General features: G+C 39.2%; 1 protein-coding gene across 2 annotated transcripts in view; it reads left to right on the forward strand.

Annotated features, from left to right (window-relative positions):
• Positions 1-16163, forward strand: part of EXOC5 (exocyst complex component 5) — a 102623-nt gene extending 86460 nt beyond the window's left edge. The window contains exon 18 of one of the 2 annotated variants that reach the window (XM_029598243.1): positions 8319-8508. In XM_029598243.1, coding sequence (XP_029454103.1) covers positions 8319-8483 — 165 coding nt within the window. In that variant the 3' untranslated portion in view covers positions 8484-8508. Of the gene's footprint in view, positions 1-8318; positions 8509-13933 lie in introns of those variants that run through there. The other variant, XM_029598242.1, reaches the window with a different exon arrangement.
• The last annotated feature ends 936 nt before the right edge of the window (positions 16164-17099 follow it).

Here is a 17099-nt window from a genome sequence, read left to right on the forward strand (position 1 = left end):
GTTAAAAAAAAAAAAAAAATACCATCCTAGAAGCACAGTCCAGATGTACTCCATACATTAAGAAAGGTGGAAGGAAGACAAAGCGTTTACCAGCATGGTTAAAAGGTGAGATGACAGAGGCTATTTTAGCCAAAAGATCTTCATTCAAACATTGGAAGAAGGATTCAACAGAAGAAAATAAGATAAAGAATAAGCGTTGGTAAGTTAAATGTAAGACACGGATAAGACAGGCTAAGAGAGAATCTGAAAAGAAGTTGGCTGTAGAGGCAAAAACTCACAATAAAAACCTTTTTTAAATATATCTGAAGCAGAAAGCCTGTGAGGGAGTCAGTTGGACCGTTAGATGATCGAGGGGTTAAAGGGGCAAGTAGAGAAGATAAGGCCATTGCGAAAAGATTAAATGATTTTTTTTTTGCTTCAGTGTTTACTGAAGAGTATGTTGGGGAGTTACCCATATCAGAGAAGGTTTTCATGGGTAATGATTCAGATGGACTGAACCAAATCATGGTGAACCTAGAAGATGCGGTAGGCCTGATTGACAAACTGAAGAGTAGTAAATCACCTGGATCAGATGGTATACACCCCAAGATTCTGAAGGAACTAAAAAATGAAATTTCAGACTTACTAGTAAAAATTTGTAACCTATCATTAAAATCATCCATTGTACCTGAAGACTGGAGGGTGGCTAATGTAACCCCAATATTTAAAAAGGGCTCCAGGGGTGATCCGGGAAACTACAGACCAGTTAGCCTAACTTCAGTGCCAGGAAAAATAGTAGAAAGTGTTTTAAATATCAAAATCACAGAACATATGGAAAGACATGTTTTAATGGAACAAAGTCAGCATGGCTTTACCCAAGGCAAGTCTTGCCTCACAAATCTGCTTATGTTTTTGAAGGAGTTAATAAACATGTGGATAAAGGTGAACCGGTAGATGTAGTGTATTTGGATTTTCAGAAGGTGTTTGACAAAGTCCCTCATGAGAGACTTCTACAAAAACTGAAAAGTCATCGGACAGGAGGCGATGTCCTTTCGTGGATTACAAACTGGTGAAAAGACAGGAAACAGAGAATAGGATTAAAAGGTCAATTTTCTCCGTGGAAAAGGGTAAACAGTGGAGTGCCTCAGGGATCTGTACTTGGACCGGTGCTTTTCAATATATATATAAATTATCTGGAAAGGAATACGACGAGTGAGGTTATCAAAGTTGCGGATGATACAAAATTATTCAGAGTAGTTAAATCACAAGCAGACTGTGATACGTTACAGGAGGACATTGCAAGACTGGAATATTGGGCATCCAAATGGCAGATGAACTTTAATGTGGACAAGTGCAAGGTGTTGCATATAGGGAAAAATAACCCTTGCTGTAGTTACACGATGTTAGGTTCCATATTAGGAGCTACCACACAGGAAAAAAATCTAGGCATCATAGTGGATAATACTTTAAAATTGTCGGCTCAGTGTGCTGCAAGAGTCAAAAAAGCAAACAGAATGTTAGGAATTATTAGGAAGGGAATGGTTAATAAAACAGAAAATGTCATAATGCCTCTATATCGCTCCATGGTGAGACCGCACCTTAAATACTGTATACAATTCTGGTCGCCGCATCTCAAAAAAGATATAGCTGCGATGGAGAAGGTTACAGGGAAGGGCAACCAAAATGATAAAGGGGATGGAACAGCTCCCCTATGAGGAAAGGCTGAAGAGGTTAGGGCTGTTCAGCTTGGAGAAGAGACGGCTGAGGGTGGATATGATAGAGGTCTTTAAGATCATGAGAGGTCTTGAATGAGTAGATGTGACTTGGTTATTTACACTTTTGAATAATAGAAGGACTAGGGGGCATTCCATGAAGTTAGCAAGTAGCACATTTAAGTCTAATCGGAGAAAATTCTTTTTCACTCAACGCACAATTAAGCTCTCTGGAATTTGTTGCCAGAGGATGTGGTTAGTGCAGTTAGTGTAGCTGGGTTCAAAGAAGGTTTGGATAAGTTCTTGGAGGAGAAGTCCATTAACTGCTATTAATCAAGTTGACATAGGGAATAGCCACTGCTATTAATTGCATCAGTAGCATGGGATCTTCTTAGTGTTTGGGTAATTGCCAGGTTCTTGTGGCCTGGTTTGGCCTCTGTTGGAAACAGGATGCTGGGCTTGATGGACCATTGGTCTGACCCAGCATGGCAATTTCTTATGTTCTAATGTAGGAGAAGTCCATTACCTGCTATTAAGTTGACTTAGAAAATAGCTACTGCTATTACTAGCAGCAGTAGCATGGAATAGACTTAGTGTTTGGATACTTGCCAGGTTCTTATGGCCTGGATTGGCCACTGTTGGAAACAGGATGGACCCTTGGTCTGACCCAGTATGGCATGTTCTTATGTTCTTAAGCCCTACACAGTTTGGACTGCAAAAGATCCTTAGCCTTCTATCTGGCGTATACTGAAGCCCATAAACAATCCACCCGTTTTGTTTCTTTTGATAGGAATAAGTTGGGAACAATCAATCTCAATCAAGGAAACACCGGTTTAAATCAAAAGATTCCAATAAAAAGATCATTGTGAATTTTTTTTTTTCTGTTCAGCTTTATCTCTTTACTCAAAAAAATTACATTTATTGAGGGAAAAAGACCTCGGCACTGGAGGAAAACACAACAAGCTGAATCCTAACCCAGTAGGTGCAGTCATGGGTCTAGAAAAATCTCTCCACTTTTATTTAACTTTTTTCTTTTTTTGTTTTCTTATTTTCAGATGTTAATTTATTTTAAAAAAGCAGAGTTTAGCCCAAAGTTAATGCATATCAGTTTATCTTAGCCATAGATGTATTTTATGGAGCATATCACCTAATGCTTATATAATCTGAAAATGGATAGGCTTTAGATTTAATCTGCAGTCCAAATGATTGCACTGATCTTTTGTTGCTTTTTCTTTGTATTAAATTGGATTCAAGCCACCATTTTCATTATAATGAATGCCGATGTTGGCAACATTTTGGAATAGCTGCATCAGGGCACAGACAAGATCTTCAACCAACTGGAGTCCTTGTTCAAATTGTACATCCTAAAATATCTTCTAACAGATCTTTCTTTAAGAAAATGGCATAATATATTTACAATGTCCTCCTATTATCACCAACTGCATACTATCATAGATGAATCGTATCAAAGTAGTCCATTCTGTTTTGCTGTTCAAACCAGTCAGTTCGTCTGCTCTTAATCTGAAGATCTATTTGTTTAAGCCTGTTCAGTTGTTAGAAACATAGAAATGATGGCAGAAGACGACCAATCGGCCCATCCAGTCTGCCCAGCAAGCTTTACACTTCTTTTTTTTCTCATACTTATCTGTTTCTCTTGGCTCTTAGTAACCTTTGGTTCTATTTCCCTTTCACTCCCACCATTAATGTAGAGAGCAGTGATGGAGCTGCATCCAAGTGAAATATCAAGTTTGATTAGTTAGGGGTAGTAACCACCGCAATAAGCAAGCTACACCCATGCTTATTTGTTTACCCAGACTGTTATTCAGCCCTTATTGGTTGTTTTTCTTCTCCCCTGCTGTTGAAGCAGAGAGCTATGCTGGATATGCGTGAAGTATCAGTTTTTCTTCTCCCTTGCCGTTGAAGCAGAGAGCTATGCTGGATATGCGTGAAGTATCAGTTTTCTTCTCCCCTGCCGTTGAAGCAGAGAGCTATGCTGGATATGCGTGAAGTATTAGTTTTTTCTTCTCCCCTGCCGTTGAAGCAGAGAGCTATGCTGGATATGCGTTGAAAGTGACGTATCAGGCTTATTTGGTTTGGGGTAGTAACCGCCGTAACAAGCCAGCTACTCCCCGCTTTGTGAGTGCAAATCCTTTATTCCACATTTCCTCTTGCCGTTGAAGCTTAGAGCGATGTTGGAGTCGCAGTAACCGTGTGCATGTTTATTGAATAAGGGTATTATCTCCAGGCAGTAGCCATCATTCTGGCGAACCACCCACTCTTCATTGACGTCCTCTTGACTTTATGGATCCACAGTGTTTATCCCACGCCCCTTTGAAGTCCTTCACAGTTCTGGTCTTCACCACTTCCTCCGGAAGGGCATTCCAGGCATCCACCACCCTCTCCGTGAAGAAATACTTCCTGACATTGGTTCTGAGTCTTCCTCCCTGTTGTTGTTGTTGTTCTCTATCTCCTCCTAACACCACATCTATAGCAAACCATTTTAAATGTTGTACAATGGGAGCCCCCCCTCTCTAATTATGAATACAACTTTTATGTTCTCCCTACCTTGTTTTCAACATTCTTTTAGTTTTTCCTACTTACACTTTGTTGCATGGACATTTAATAATTTATACAACAAATGTCGAGGTATAAGTTGTAAAATGATGCAGTTTGTAAATGTGTTTTGTTACTGGACATGTAAACTCCTTTAATTGTAAAGTTTGCTTACATACTCCAAAATGTCCACGTTTAAATTGTCCTTGTAATTTCTCTCCATTTACAGTTGATGCAACTGTGATTTTCATTCTTTCCAATGTTGGGAGACAGTATCTCCCTTAAATTCCTGGTTCTTGAAAAAGCCATTCTGAAATCTATATTTTCCATTCTTGGTATGGTTTGAATGATGTACCAATACTTTTATTTATTTATTAGCATTTGTTAATCGCTTTCCAGATAAAATCTTATCATCCAAAGTGATGTACAAAATAAAACAAAAATATAATAATAATCATAACATAACTAAAAACCACACACAATTCAAACAAAACATACATAGTATGCAGCAAGTTAAAATTATCTTTCCTGATCAAGACATTATTTCCTAACAAGCAGAGTAAGCCACCGCTTTCCTATTGAAAGCTAATACATCTTATAGTTCATTGACATAAACCAGATTTTTAGTTTTTTCAAAATCTTAACACATTTTCTTCCCTCACCTACCTAGGCAAAGTATTCCATATATTTGGGATAGCATTTACAAATGACATATGACCCAAACGTAAATGTTTGAATTTCCCACTGGAGGAAGTTGTAAATATCGTCTGCCTGTTGAACATAAATTTCTTTTTGGGACATTCCATTCTAGAGTTCCCTTTAAAGAAGGAGAACCCATACCGTTTAAGACTTTAAATGCCAAGCCAAGTTCTTAGACACAGATCTGTCCATAATAGATAACCAACGTCATTCATACAATACTTCTGCATGTCACTAACTATTTTAGACATAGGGGAAAAATGAATGCCACATGTGACAGTATCCGTCTCGTTTCCGCGAGTTTTCTCAATGAGTAGAGTCTCTCTATCATAACATAAACCTCTTTTATAGGCTTGTTTGATGCATTTATGCTGATATCCTCTGGATATCAAGTTTGAAATAACCTTTCTGATTCTAGTTTGTAAACTTTAATTCCGAACAATTGCATCTGTATCACAAACATTGAGAAATCGGTAAACTTTTTTTCAATGGTTCTGGGTGAGCACTGTTGAATTGCAGAAAAGGTATCCTTGTCTGTCTTTTTCTGATGAACTGTTTGTATGTATAGAATCTCTTTGGTTGAAGATTTTGACTATCAAAATATTATGCCAATATCAATGAAAGGTGGAGAAGAGAAACAATATGATTGGACAGAATTTCAAATAACTTCACATGATAAATTGAAAAAATGCTAGCCATGATTTAGTATTGCCTGCAAAGTTGGAAGGAACATATGGAGCCAATTTAAAGCATTTAAAAGGAGCAATATCAAAGTAATTTGAACGGACTGGTACTGAAATAATTGTGCTCTGACGCAACTATTCCGAAACGTTGCCAACATCAGTGTTCATTATAATGAAAACGGTGGCTTGAATCAAATGTACCTCAAAGAAAAAGCAACAAAAGATAAGTGTAATCATTTGGACTGTGGATTAAATCAAAAGCCTATCTGTTTTCAGACTATATAAACATTAGGTAATATGCTCCAAAAAATACATCTATGGCTGAGATAAATTGAGTTGGGTTAAATTCTGCTCTTTTTAATAAATTAATAAATCTGAAAAGAAAAAAAGAAAAAAGTTAAAAGCAGAGCGGTTTTTCTAGACCCACGACTGCACCTACTGAATTGGGATTCATCTTGTTAAGTTTTCCTCCAGGGCTGAGTTGGTTTTTTTTCCTCGCAATAAATGTATTTTTGAATAAAGAGGTAAAGCGGAGCAGAAAAAAAACCCACATTGACACTGGTCATTTTATTGGAATAAGTTGGGAACCGCCGTTGCCAAGCAGACACTTTCCAATTGGCTGGCAGACGGCCTCTCCTTCTGATATACCAAGGCGGGACTGCATCTTTGAGGCCATTTGAAGGCTCACTGTGTTTGAACCATGGCAGTGTTGGTGGCCCACTTGCAAGCAGTTCCCAGGGAGGAGTTCTGCAAAGTTGCGATGTGGATTTCTCTCCATATATTCACCTCACATTATTATTTGGATAGGGATGGCCACTACGACAATAGATTTGGCCAATCTGTCCATCATAACCTGTTTAAGGTGTAGAACCAACTGTGTTCCCGCCTAGGGCCTTTTTCATTGGAGGCAGCTTGTAGCTAGGAAGTCACCCTTATGTGAGGATTACCAACCTTCTTGTCCTTGGAGAAAGCAGAGTTTCTTACCTGTAACAGGTGTTCTCCGAGAACAGCAGGATGTTGGTCCTCACAAAACCATCCCATCATCCCATGGAGTTGGGTTTTCACTACATGGGTTTCTTCTCCTTTTTATTTTATCCGTGGATTGGCCACTGTTAGAAACAGATGCTGGGCTTGATGGACCCTTGGTCTGACCCAGTATGGCAATTTCTTATGTTCTGTATTGTAAGACTTAAGGGGATTCCATGTGGACTCATGGTATGCATGCTGAGTATGCTCAACGAGGCTCAAAGTTCTAGAAATTTTGACATGTTTTCCATGCTGGGCTCCTTCCGATGATGTTACCCATATGTGAGGACTAACATCCTACTGTCCTTGGAAAACACCTGTTACAGGTAAACAACTCTGTTATATCCTTTTCCTGATTTATAAAGTTGAACTACTTTTGCTCGCAGACCTTTGATAGTTCTTTTGCTTTCCCCATGCTTCAGTAACCACCAAAGTCAGTGCAGCCCTGGGTGAAATGCAGAAAGCTTTCTCAAGAGCTAAGAAACTCATTAACTATTCACAGATAGTAATTGCAATCAGACAAGTCATAGGTGCAGATACCTACCCTTCATTGCCATCTCAACCTGTGTGTGTCAACTTGAATGTATATTATCAGCCCAGGCATTCAAGGGTATGCAAACTTTTCAACAAGATCATTCTATTATTTCCCTTATTGCCATGGTTTGTTTAATAATTGTGCTATTCTGTGATGCATAATTATTTTTAATGTTTCAAATTAAACTTGACATGGTTAGTCTGATCACTCATGTTTTGTTAAAACAATACATATCTTACAGATTTTGCCAGGGTTATGTAAACTTATGAACACAACTGTATATGCTAAGGCACAACTCATTCAAGCAAATGCCCAAGCAGAAAGAAGTAAACTACAAAACCACAATCCATTAGACAAACTTCCCAGCAGAGAAACTTCAAAGATACAAATCAAGCAAGCATCCCAAGAACTCCATACAGTTTCAGCTTGTATGGGACAGTGCATTCTCAGGATTGTAGGAATATTTAGCCTCCTACAGTACTGGCATAAAATACTACTGGCAGATGTGACCAAATCTGGGCCTAGCCATGCTGCTCATGTAATTTGGCAAAGCCCTTAGTATATATGGAGTTGTAGAACTCAGTTTGGAGTTTTGTTAGGTCTATATTTTTATTTGTTAGGTCTATATTTTTTGTTAGGTCCCCAGTTATATGAACCTTGTTGTAATGTAACTTTATGAACTCTTTGCACTTGTTTATGTTCCGGTTTTTGTTCACACCCCCTTGTTATATGTAAACCGGCATGATGTGGTTTTTAATCACGAATGCCGGTATAGAAAAACTCCAAATAAATAAATAAATAAATATATGGGAAAAAAGTGTTTAGTCTTGTGAGGGAATGTTTTACGTACTGTTGTGTCCTTGTATGTGTGTAGTTGATATTGGGTATCTCTTCCTGCCTGGATTTTAACTCTGGCTCTGATGTAATATGATGCACTAGCCTGTGTACACAGATCAGTGCATTATCCTTTGCACATTTTTATGCCTATAACTTTACTGATGTAGCAAGGAGTTTCTTCATCATTTTGCTGGACCAGTTCAGACAAGTGGGATATGTTCCCACCTATCAGTAGCTGGAGGCAGAGAGCAAGCTGATCTGACTTGACTTCCCTCTCTATGTATTCTTTTACAGAGAGAAGGCATCAGTAGTTCTCTGCATCCAGCAGATGTAGGTGACTTCCTGTGCAGCAGGAAGGTGGAGGAAAGTGGCTACTGGGACAACAGCTTTAATCTCAGGCTGATTTCCCCAGTGGGAGCCTTGACCGGGTCTGGGGGACACAATATGGACATTGTTTGAACTCTTGAATAAAGGAATTTAATTTTGGAAATTCTGTCTGAGATTTTCTACGATACAGACTTAATTCTGATTGGTCACACACCCTGCACTTTTTAAGAGGTTAGTAATGCCATAACGCCCTTTATGGCAACAGCCCAGCAGACCAAGAAACTGAGGCTGCACTCAGGACAGGAGTCGGTCCAAGAGAAAAACCTTCCTATCAGGTAAAGAAGAGAGAGACTTCTTGGAGAATTCCCAAGAAGAAGAGGCGAAGGGAAAGCTGACAGGTTGTAGCAGACTCCGCAATTAAATTATTCAGGGCCGTAATCTCTAAAGTGACCCATTCTCTCAAAGTGGATGAGGACCGACTGAAGGAGGAAGGACCCAGAGGGGATCCAAATCTCACAGAAATTAAGAATCTGTCCAAGGCCTTCCTCATCCATACAGAGATATTAGATATGCTCGGAGTAGAATGGGCATGCCCTGGTACAACATTCAAGGGCAAGAGAGCCATGGAAACAACAGGATCCCCAGGTTGGATACAGCAGTGGCAGAGGTTACAAAAACAACCAATCCCGGTCAAAGGAGAGCATAGGGCTAAAGAATCCACAAGTTAAGAAGGTTGGAATCCGCACTCAGAAGATCCTTTTGAAATGGCCAGCTTATTGCTCCAGGCAGCGATCTGTGGAGGTTAGGTTACATGAGCATTTGTTTGGATGCAGCAGGCTTCATGGTGTGGGAAGATAGAAGCTTCCGAGTCCAGTGGGGGCAAGAGGGCACATTTTGAATAGATTTCAACAACCTATATTGTCTATTCTCCTTAGGCAAAGGAGAATAGACAATATAGGCTGTTGAAATCTTCCAGCATGCAGAGATCCAGACCTCTGGGAAAGGTAAAGCTCTTTGAGGTTGCAGGTGCAATGGCGGGGATAGACTGCCAGGGGCCAGCATAATGTAAATGGCACAGTTGATTCTGGCCAAGGCCACTGTTAGCCACCACAAGTAGGCAAACATCTACAGCAATATTGCAAGAAGTTGACCTGCATAAAGTGAGATCAGTGGATCCTAGAAGTCACTCAGTGGGGGATATGCCTTAGATTGGAAAGCCCTAATAAGAGAAGCCGTTATTCTTTCCCTATGGAAGATTCAAAAAGGGAGGTGGTATAGACAACAGTAGACAAACTATCTACCAGAAGAAGCAGAACCAGTACCAAGTAAGAGATAGTAAAAGGAAGATATTCAATTTACTTTGTTCCAGAGAAGGAAGGTACATTTCAGCTGGTTCTGGATCTGAAAGTTATGAACCAGTCTCTAAAAATAGACTGATAGTCTGACTTTCAGACTATCATGCAGGCTTATGTTCTACCTCTTGTTGACTACTATAATTCCATCTACTTAGGTCTCCCGGTAAAGACGTTAAAACCGTTGCAGTTATTATTGAATGCAGCATCTTATTTAATATCTGGTAACAAGCTCAGGGACCATATTATACCAGTACTAATCGATCTTCACTGGCTACCTGTTAATCAATGGATAAACTATAAGACTTGCACCACAGTGTTTAGATTGAGTTTATCTGCTGCTTCCCCTTGGTACAATGCATTATTTCATGTATATTGCCAGTCCCATCTGCTAAGGTCTTCACAAAGAGATTTTTTGGATATTGCTTCACTACAGTAAGGGACTATGCCTTTTCTGTTTCAGTCTTGGTTCTCTGGAATTCCTTACTTGTGGCATTATGCTTGTTAGACAGTTTGAAATCCTTCAAGACTTTGTTAGACATTTTTTTAAGCAGGCATACTATTAATTTTGCCAGGCTTTTGGATGGTCAAGAACTGAGCAGCATGTAAGATATGACGCAATGATTTTTGTTTTTAAGTAAATGTCCTGTGAGTTTTTATTTGTCTGTTCTTTTGTACAGCACTTAGATTTATGTTAAGCGATTCACAAATTTTTAATAAAGATAAAAATATCGCACTTCCTTATGGAGACCAAGAAGATGGTGATCAGTTTAGTAAGAAAAGGAGAGTACCTGTCTGCTTTGAATCTATCAAAAGCATACCTTCACATCTCAATCAGACAGCATCAGCACTATCTGATTGCTTCCCAGTTTAACACTATTTGCTAAACTGGAAAGCCACTATCAATTCAAAGCTCTGCTCTTTGGATTAATCACAGCCCCCAGGACCTTCAGAAAGGTAATGGTAGTGGTAGCAGCCTACTTGCACAGAGAGAATAAGAGTACATCCATACCTGGATGATTGATTGATTAATAAGAATGGACTTCTTACTTAGAGGGATGCCAAGTAACAGATAAGGTCATACAGACACTGGAGAAGTTGGGATGAGTGATGAACAGAGATAAGAGCCAGTTAGCTTAAACTTTGCAAGGGCTCCATCTCAGAGTTCAGTTTGATAAGCGAAGATGAAAAGTGTGCTTAATGGACAAAACAGATCAACAAGCTACAGGACCAGGTGAGGGAGATACTGACATTTGCCTTTCCACAGGCGTGCTAGTATTTACAGCTTCTAGGTTCTATGACTGCAGTGATTGAGGCGGTTCCCTGGGCAAGGGCCTACATGCGCACTCTGCAGCAGAGCCTGCTGTGTCAAGATGGTCCCCGCAAAATCAGGAGTATGACAAGGTGTTACCGATGATGGAGCAGTCCAAGAGAAGTATAGAGTGGTTATTGGGAGATCTGGCTAGGATGGCACATTGTTAGGGGTAAATGGCGCAAGGGCACTGGTCTCATATGGAGGTGTCATTTTCCATGAACTGCCTGGAGACCTGAGCAATCAGGTGTGCATTAAAGAGCTTCTTCCCCAAAGTAAAGGGGAAAGAAATCAGCTTATTTATAGACAATGCCATGGCAATAGCTTACGGAAATAGGCAAGATGGAAAAAGGAGCCTGCAGTAGTGGAGCGCCTTATGAAATGGGCGGAAGTACACCTACAAGAGATCTCAGCTTCTCATATAGAAGGAGCACTCGAAATACAGGCTGACTTCCTAAACCACCAGATACTGGACCCCGAGAGATGGGAACTGGCCAAAAAAGCCTTCAACCAACTTGTAACCAAATGAGGTCACCCCCAGTGAGATCTTATGGTGACATAAAAGAACACCAAAGCAATAGAGTTCTTCAGCTGAAAAAGAGAATGAGGATCCAGGTGATAGATGCGCTATCACAAAAGTGGCCCACAAAACACTACTGTATGTAATCTTACCTGGGCCAATGGTAGGAAAGGTGGCGAGGATTGTGGACCATCCAGGGCAAGTTATACTAATCACCCCAGATTGGGCAATGTGCCCTTGGTATGTGGACCTAATTAGGCTTAAGTTAGATTCAGTCAAACAAAAGACCTAATGCACCAAGGACCATTATCCATGTAAGATTCAGTGCAATTCTGGTCTTATAGCATGGCTCTTTAGAGGAAGAGACTTAGCAGAAAAGGGTTACTCAGAAGAAATAATATTGACTTTACTGAAGGCAAGAAAAATTTCCACCTCTCTAATGTACATTAGAAATTGGAAGATCTTTAAAGGGTGGTGCAAGACAGAGAGCGGTAAAACCACAGAAAGATCAAGTATCTGCTGTTCTGCAATTTCTACAAGGTGGGCAGATAAAGGATAATTGGTGATCTTATTTTGGGTACAATTGGTGGCAATTGCAAGCTATAGGGGTCCCTTTAATGCCACATCCATATATAGTCCGCTTCCTGAAAGGGGCATTCCAGATTAAGCTGCCAGTAAAGCCACTAGTCCCACTGTGAGACCTGAGCCTGGTCCAGAGAGTCTTGACAGGGGCATCATTTGAGCCTCTGAGGAGAGCATCTGTAAAGTATCTTACCTTGAAGACAGTGATATTAGTGGCTATTTGCTCAGCCAGAAGGATATAAGAGTTTCGGGTATTATCCTGTAGGAATCCTTACCTGATCTTTTCAAGAGAAAAGATCATCATTAGGCTGGTCCCATCATTCCTACGAAAAGTAATATCAGAATTTCATATAAATCAAGTAGTATCCTTGCCAAGCTTTAGAAAAGTGGAGTATCAGAGTCTCAAAGCAGGTGCTCAGATTTCTAGATGTATGTAGGGCTATTTTGAGATACCTAGAGGTCACAAATGACTTCTGGAAGTCAGACAGACTTTTTGTGCTGTTTGCAAGTATCCACAGAGGAGAAGCGGCCTTTAAGGCAACAGTTGCACAATGGATTAAGGAAGCAATTGAGGCAGCGTACATTATTAAAGGTAAGGCCGGTGCCAGAGTGTCTAAAAGCACATCCATGAAGACTCAGGCAGCATCATGGGCAGAACAAATTAGTGGCTCTAGTAGAAATCTGCAGAGCAACCATATGTGTATCCCTATATTCATTTACAACACATTATAGGCTCAGCTTTAAGGAGAGGAAGGACACACCTTTTGCCACAGGGCACCTGAAAGCAGCTCTGGTATAATCCTGGCTGGAATAAATACCGCTAAGGTTGTTAGATTCTTACTTGCTTATTATCGTTCCTTGAGTCCTGACAGACCAATCCAGAACAACCATGAGATGAAATATCAGGTCAGAAGCAATAGGTGAAGCACTCTTTAAAACAAACAAAAAAAAAGGGACATATGGATATATAGATATACATACAGATATAAGTGAAAGGAATGCCCTTTCCCATGAAGGAAATCTAACACAGGGAGAAGAGAGCAGAGGTAATGCTCAGTCCCTTACTCATTTTTGTTGAGGTCTCCTCTTTGTTACTGAAACTATTTTTTCCCCCATTTGGTAATATCTTCTTTTTGAGTTCCAGGAAAGCCAACAATTCAGCTGGACAAGACACTGCTGCCACCTTCCCTGCTGTATCAGAATATATATTAGGGAGGGACATCGGGACAGAACAGCTTGCTCTTTGCCTCCATTGCCTGGTGTGGGGGGGGGGGGGGGGGGGGGAACGACAAATCTCATTTGTCTGGACTGGCCTGTCAGGAATTAAGGAAAGACAATTAACAGGTAAGAACATTACTGATGCTTTGCAAACCTGAGTAGAAATGTGTGCACAGCTTAACCCCCCTTCTCAGTGCAAATTCCATGTTATTGAAATCATTAGCTATTCCAGTGCTGGAAATTGAACTCCTGATCAGAAGTGGAGTAAAGTTTCTGAGGCTAGTGTTAGTCTATGGAGCTAAAGTTTTGGGCAGGACTAATCTTTTAGCTGGTATTTGCAGTTTTCGAGTTCTGTTTGGCTAATGTTACATGCATAAATCTTGTTAACTTTAGGACAGGTACTTTTCTATCTGTTTTTAAAATTATGCATGAAATTTTTGTTGGGTATTTTCAATGGCAGATTTTTCTGGGCAAGTCCCGCCAAATATCCAGATAAAGTTACCCACTTGCTTGTTCTCTGAATATTGACCTCATGGTGCTTCATATAATATTGTACATGTTTTGATATATTACATTTTGTTTATTTTTCACAATACAGATTCCACTAGTGTTGCAGCTTTTTGACACCTTGCATGCCCTTTGTAACCTCCTTGTGGTAGCTCCAGACAACCTAAAGCAGGTGTGCTCCGGGGAACAACTTGCCAGTCTGGAGAAGAGCATGCTTCACGCCTTTGTGCAGCTGCGGGCAGACTATAGATCTTCACGCCTTGCTCGCCACTTCAGCTGAGACTGCGAGTGAAACAGTGGATCAAATCTTTGCCAGATCCTGGTTGTTAGAAAGCACAGGGAATTGTTCTTTAGTAAACAGAAGTTGCTTTACTTTTTATTGGACCATAATGACTGGTCAGAACAAACAAAGCAGCCATATTTAAGAGATTTTATTTGAAGACTCTTCCTTAGAGGCGATTGTTATACTGATATTTTTCCATATCTTCTAACTTGATGCTCCCCCTGCCCCAGTGTGTTGAAATGGTTGAAAGCCATTCAATGCTGTTTTGTACTGGAAAATGTTGATGCAGGAAGACTGTGAGTCATTTATAATATTTGACTTTCATCCTTCAGATTCCATTTGAGAAGATTTCCACTCAGCACATATGTAATGAGACAGAACTGTATAAAACGTATTCATTGTTTGATCTTAATGACTCCAATTTCAGCACAACTAGTCAATTATTTTTTACCCATTCCTGTTTCTAAGTCATATAATTCCTTCAGAATGTAATCCCCTTTGGTCTAATTTCTTAGATTAAGTACACTGTAGCAACACTGTCCCAGGAAAGATGTAATTTATTATATGTACAGACCTTTAAGCTAAACTAAAATTGACAAGTTTTATGCTAATATTAATCAAAAGCACTCCAGAATATATCTACTTAGCCTGGTACTCTTGTTTACTCTCTGATCTGGGCATATTCATTTTAAGTGTGTTCCTAATTTAATGCAACCTTTGTGTTTTACATTGTGTAGTTTTGGGGCGTAGGAGAGCTTTGGCCTTAGGTAGCCATGTTTGTTTTTCCTTTTGTGTATTTTGAAGGATAAGCAAAGTACTAAACGTTGCTTAAAATTTACCAGTGCATTAGTAAGCGAATACAACATTGATAACCCTGCATGTATTTTTCTAACTTATTGGGGGCCTTGTCCAGCAATTATCAAGTCACATAGTGCAGTATATGCAAGCAAGGCCCAAACTGTCAAACCATTTGGCACAAGTGTGAATCCTCCGTTGTGAGTGACGGATTTGGGACTTGTAGATAAGTAAAGATGTATTGCACATCCCTTTTCTCATCACTGGATGGGACTCTATAATTGTTAATGCCTGAGGAATAGAAGTGTGGGTTGGAGGCACAGATCTCTCTAATTGTTTGGGAGGGATGGAGCTGCTTCACTACTGGCAGCAACGAAGTGTGGGGTTATTTGTATCTTATGTTTGGGTGAGCACTGCTTATCCCATATCACTTGCAAGATGAACCCCTGTTGGATGTACAGGAAAAACCAATATGTTTACCTAGATAAGCTACCCACATGGGAAAACAAGGTTACATTCAATGTCCTCCATTGTACTTGCCTGTGGATATCACAGGTAACGCTTTGTTGTCCCATCCTTCGCACTATTTAATTTTTTATTTTTCCTTTGTGGCTTCAAGGCTTCATTTTTGTGGATTCCAGACAAATGTCAGGAACAAGATTTCTTGCTGAAAATAATGGATTTGCTTTATTCAGTACAGTATTACATCAGTAAGCAAGGGCAATATGGCTTGCGACAGCTCAATAGCTCTTTTGTTTCTTGAATATGGCAGAATTGCAAAGAGTTTAGAGCACTAGAGAAGGCAACGCTTGTACTACTGCCATGTTGGAAAGCTTTGATGTGAATTCAAATTATACCTCTGTTGCTGAAGCCAACAATTAAAAGGTAGTGGTTCCACTAACCATATAAAGTCTTTGTACAAGGTGTCAATTTGTAAACACTTCAGAACCCTATTGAATAAAAACGTAAGTTATCATTTTAAGGCTACAAATCACAGAAGTGCTTCAGAATTTTTATATTTTGTACCCTGTCTTGTTTTGACTTATGTTTTAAAGTATAGAGTGTACTAATCACTGTGCTGTTTCTTAAATACAATATTAGCTACATTGTTTTCTATGCATGCCTTCTCTGCAGTATTTTCCATTATGTCCATTAAGAGAATGGTGAAAAACTTTAATAATAGGAAAGTAATTACAGTTTAGACATGTAAACATTTTTCCACAATAAACAAAAATTCCCTCCAGATGCCTTTTTTCATTTCAGTCCATTTATGCATTAAAGTAGCTTCATCGTTACTTACCTTCATAAAACTTTTATTTTAAAAAGATCCAAAGTTAACTGTAGGAAGACAAAATCAAGACCTGTCATGTTGTGGTAAATTACAAAGCCAATGCATTTAGGGGTCTTATTTAAGAAAACTGTACCAGTATATTAGGAGTCATATTAAAATCAGAGCTATTGTTTTATTATTTTTTTTAATGTATTTCTTTCCTTCGATGCAACAAATTACACAGCAGCTTAATTGTGTGTTAAGTAAAAAAATGCAATTTGTTTAGATTTGCTACTTGCTAGTTTCATGGAGTGTCCCCTACTCCTGCTACTATTTGAAAGGGTAAATAATTGTTCCTATTTGCCTATTCCATCCCACTCATGATTTTATAAACCTCTATCATATCTCCTCTGTTACCGCTTTGTCAAACAGATTCCTAACCTGTTTATCCTTTCTTCATAAGGGGGCATTCCATCCCCTGTATCATTTTTGTTGTCCTTCTCTGCACTTTTTTTTTTAATAGTTTCACTATATCTTTCTTGAGATGGGGTGATCAAAGTTGTACACAATATGTAATCAATATAATCTTACTGTTAATCTGAATTGTTTACATATCAGATAAAATATTAGCCCAAATCGAACCTGGATTTCTTGCACATTTAAGGTAGATTATAGGAATGTTTATCGCAGTATCTTAAGCCATACAATGATTTTAGATATGAAACATTATTTTAACTTTGTTGTTCAGCATAGTAAGCCAAATGGCAAGAGTGAGAGAACAGAATATCAGAACAATTTTAATAATCCTTGAAGGTACTCCAAAATAAATTCTAATTCATACACATGCAATCTTAAAATCATGGATTGAAATGATAAATATAGATCAAACTAATACAATTTCAAATCAAA

This window comes from Rhinatrema bivittatum, chromosome 4, assembly GCF_901001135.1.
Source record: "Rhinatrema bivittatum chromosome 4, aRhiBiv1.1, whole genome shotgun sequence".
NCBI classification, from domain to species: domain Eukaryota; kingdom Metazoa; phylum Chordata; class Amphibia; order Gymnophiona; family Rhinatrematidae; genus Rhinatrema; species Rhinatrema bivittatum.